At 52.4% G+C, this 4,343-nt stretch overlaps 1 protein-coding gene across 2 annotated transcripts in view; it reads left to right on the top strand.

Annotated features, from left to right (window-relative positions):
• The window catches only part of TESC (tescalcin), a 70,318-nt gene that overhangs the window by 49,285 nt on the left and 16,690 nt on the right, over nucleotides 1-4,343 (top strand). For both annotated transcript variants that reach the window (XM_045296764.1, XM_045296763.1), the window contains exon 2: nucleotides 71-140. In XM_045296764.1, the coding sequence (XP_045152699.1) occupies nucleotides 71-140 (70 nt within the window). The remainder of the gene's footprint in view (nucleotides 1-70; nucleotides 141-4,343) is intronic.

The raw sequence follows: 4,343 nt of genomic DNA, 5'->3' as shown, positions 1-4,343 counted from the left end.
GGAGAGGGGAGAGGTAAGTCTCCCTGGGAGCTCCCAGGTGACGCTCACCAGTGTTTGTCCTCCTCCCCAGTCTCCTCTGACCAGATTGAGCAGCTCCATCGGAGGTTTAAGCAGCTGAGTGGAGACCAGCCCACCATCCGGTAAGATCTCAACCCACAGGTTCCGAGGTTTAAACCCATCAGCTGATCTGTGCGGGGAGGGGCAGGGAAGACGGGGAACCTTGTCTCCTTTGTAGATTCAGACATCAAACCCTCACAGGTCACTGAGTCGGTTCTAACTCCTAGTGGAACCCCTAGGGGGAACTTCTATTCTGACCTGTAGTCTCAATCCACTTGATGGCAGTTTGGACTTTGGGAGTGTGGGGGTCTCTGAAAGGACTCATGCCCCCCCCCCCCCACCACCACCTTTCCTGAAGCAAACTTTTAATTCTGGGTGGTAATTTTGGCTTTTTTGAACAGACCTTTGTAGTTTTCCCTATGTATCATGGAAAAGCCAATATTGCTATGTTAATACCAACTCAAGTTCAGGTCACACGAGAGCTGTTTTGTGCTGACTAGATCGATGGGAGTTGACAATTAGACAATGCTCGCTTGTAATTCCATGGGTTTTGATGCTTCATAAGGTGTGTTTCACCGGTAGACTAGAGAAACAAACCCGTTGACACTCATATATGTCTAATTAAGAAGTAATTATACATCACTAAAACATCCCAGCCCAGATCACGTCCATCAGTCCGATATTCGTCCATGAATTCCTCTTCAGACTCCCGCAGCACATGCAATGATGCCCAATGCAGGAAGATCACAGGCTGGTGGGTGGAAAGTCCTGTGGGTCCAGTGGCAGTGGAAGCATCTCCAGGGCTCCGGCTGCCATCAGCGTGGCTCCATCCGACTTGTCAACAGATAGGTGAAGCAGAGAGAGAGTGTGTCCTGCCTCCAGGGAGGAAGAGAGGCTGTGACCTGATTGACAGACTGGACTCCACCCCTGCATTCTATTTATCAAGTGGACATGAAATTATGTAATGACCACATAAGGCCAGGTGTCCACCATGACAGCGTCATGCAGAATAGTTTCACTGCCTGGAAAATGCCCTGTAGTCTGCCTCTTGTGATGCTCCCTCTGCCACCCTCGGTCCCTGGCAACCGCTGGTCTCTGGTTCATGTCTCCAGAGTTTTGCCTCTCCCAGAATGGTGGAGAGTTGGGGTCACACGGCACGTAGCCTTTTCAGACGGGCTTTTCTCAGCGCTGGACACTGAAGTCTCTTCTTGCCTGATGGCTCATTGACTTTAACCACCGACTCTCCAGTGGCTGCACCATTTATGTATCTGTTTGCTAACCACTTCCCGATTGGGGCGGTGCTAAGGCAGAGCTGCCCTGCCTTGTCCCGTGTGGGTTTCTGCGTGGACGTAGCCACATGATGAAACCACAGAGCCACCAGACCAGTCGCTGGCTTCCTATCCTGTAGAAAAATGCAAGCAGTGGCCACTCAGTCGTTTCCAGCCCCAGAAGAATGGGGCTCTGTGGGTTTTCTCGGCTACCGTCATCTTGATGAGAGCCTTCCGGGACCCTCGATATGAAGGGTGCTGCTAGGTGGATTTGAACCACTGACCTGTGTAGATTAGTAGTGGATGAGCACAAACCACTTGGACCACCCAGGAACCTTGCATCGACCCGGTTGTGGTTTTCATCGGCCTGGCCCCTTCTGAACAAGAGTTTCTCAAGGAGGAGGAAAAGAGCTACATCCATCATTTTCTGGGCCAGGAAATTCCTTGAAACAGCACCTTCGCGAGTAGCACATGTGCAGACGGGGATGCTGCTGGCTCATTTAGAACTGCATGAGCTGGAAGCCCGGATCAGCCCGCGATCATCCAGGTGTGGGAAGGAAGCTTCCAAAGGCACTGTGGCTGGCAGGGCGCCCAATTCGAACATCTGAACACCCGTGCTTGCTGCTCAAAGTGTAAAGGCCTTGAGGTGGGTGGTCCTTGCAAACAACCTTTTGCAGAGCACAGGAAAGCTTTCTTCCTAAGCAGAGTAAGGTTTCACCTAAGTCTTAGAGGAACTAGCATGTAAAAATCCATAAAAGTATCTTGTTACCCTAGAGTGGCATTGGCGAAGTTATGTGGAGAGTTCCGATTCTGATGGTTCTCGGTGCTGCTGGCTTCAGATACATTTTATCGACAGTGGTGTTAAGAGTCTAGCAGATGATCCGAAAGAGCCTACGGGCTTTAAGCCCACCCAGCTCATCCCCCTGCGGTGTGAGTGCAGTCAGCAAAGCAGTCTGACTTCTCATTGGCTCTGATGGGGTCACATGCCTCAGTATGACCCAATCACACTGCCTACAGGCTGGAACTGCAAATTTGTGTCCCCTGAGCGAGAGGGGGTGGAGCCTCGCTCCCAAGCGCGAGGACTGTGCAGCGGATGCTAAGTAGCCAATGCTAGTGTACACCTTTGTGTGGAGCTCACCTTCAGTGGGGTGAGGGTGGGAGTCCCCGGTTGTCCCCAAGATAGGTTTTGAGCTTTCCGCACGCAGCCCCGGCTCTGTACAAACTGCTGTGGAATTTGTGTGGACCCTCGTCCAACCGTGGGAGGAGAAGTCTCAGGTCAGAAGCCACGCACCAGCAGACCAGGGAGACATTGTGGCTTCCGTTCCAACCACGCCCTCTGATGTCCAGTGGTTTCCCACCCAGCATCCTGCAGGGCAGAGTACAAGTGCTCCTGAGAGTCTCTGGGGCTGTCGATCTCTCTACAGAAGCAGACAGCCTCATCTTTCTCCCAAAGAGTGGCTGGTGGGTTCGAACCACTGACCTTTCAGTTAGCCGCCCAGTGCCCCCCTCCCCCGCATCACGCAGTGTCCTGTGAACCACTGTAGGTGCCTCAGATTTCTAATAAACAGTGAATTGTGTGAGCGAGGGTGGTTGGTGTGGCCATCATGGCCAGTGCAGTGCTCTGTCAAAGAGGGCACACATGCCTTCCAGCTCTTCCCTGCAAAGGCTCTTGCCTTCCAGGTCAGGGAAATTTGCCCTCACGCCTGGATTTGAACTCGGTGCTGTGACTCCAGCGTCTTGTTCTGCGTTGCCATGATCCTGATGCCCAGAAGCCGTGGTGGTCATGGCCTTATAGGACCTCAGGATCCCCCCTCTGCAGTCTGAAGACCCTCTACCCTAAATGTCCAACAGGGACAGGTGTGGGGGCAGTGTAATTGCCACCACTGTACCCCCAGCTCCCAGCACTGCCTCAAAGTCGCCGGGTTAGGTTGGCATCAGCTGCCAGCAGTGACAGCTTGCCAGACCTGCAGGAAGGAGGTGACTGCCCACAGCCTCTTGTGCAAATAGCCCTGCCGGAAGGGCCTGCCTTGTCCTAATCTTCAGCTCCGGGCCTGGCTGAAAGTGAGTCAGCAGCTTCTCGCATCCTCCTGGGCCTTCCTGACGATCCTCCTGGTCTCCAACACCATCCCTGTTCTGCCAGGGGCTTCCTCTGTCGCCTCAGGCCAGGCCACTAGCTCTCTGAGCCCTCAGGACATCCAGAGACTCTGGGCTGTGCTCAGAATTCCAAGTCTGAAAAGAATCTGTTTTGTTCAGTCGTTAGAAGCTTCAGAACAGCTGATTCAGCAGGCAACCAAGACCAGAAGGGCAAATACGAGGCGTCGAGTTGGTAAGGAAGAGGTCATAACTCTCCCTCACCTACAGATGACGCAGTTATAAAGGTGGAAAACCTCAGACTCGGCAAGAGCATGACTAGAATGGAATGCAAGATTCGGCAAAGTGGCAGGGTGCGGAACCCACCTTCCAGACCCAGACTCCTTTACGCCACTGACACAGAGAACCCCGAGCCGGAAACTGGGAAAAACAAGACCATTTAAATAGCCATCAAAAAATAAAACCCTTTCGGGTGGGTGGGTACCTAACCAGGGATACAGAGCAAACTACTAAACCTGCTACTAGGAGTTAAGAGACATCTACAGACATGGGAGGACATGGTGCGGAGGATGTAATGCTGTGAACATGTGAAGCCTACCCAAAATAAATCGACAAATAGAATGCCATCTTGACCCATATAGCATGGCATTCCGTCTTTAAGGAGGTGGAAAAAAGAGACTTCGGCTGAACAGAGAACAGAGTAGGATGGATGTCTCACAAGTCCCTGTTCCAAAACCTGTACTGCAACCATGGTCAGCATAGCTGCTGTTGGGACCCCAACAGCTATCAAGGCAGCGGGGCAGAATTGAGAATCCAGAAGTCAATCCATCCACCCACGGAGAGCCGATCTTCAACAGTGGTGTGAAATCCACTAAGTACAGAGAAGAGACTGCTTCCCTTTAGCACATGGTGCCGACAACACAGGTG

Source organism: Echinops telfairi, unplaced genomic scaffold (genome assembly GCF_000313985.2).
Source record: "Echinops telfairi isolate 266 unplaced genomic scaffold, ASM31398v2 ScPeMD7_7412;HRSCAF=8450, whole genome shotgun sequence".
NCBI lineage: Eukaryota > Metazoa > Chordata > Mammalia > Afrosoricida > Tenrecidae > Echinops > Echinops telfairi.
This window is presented reverse-complemented; position numbering and strand designations above follow the sequence as displayed.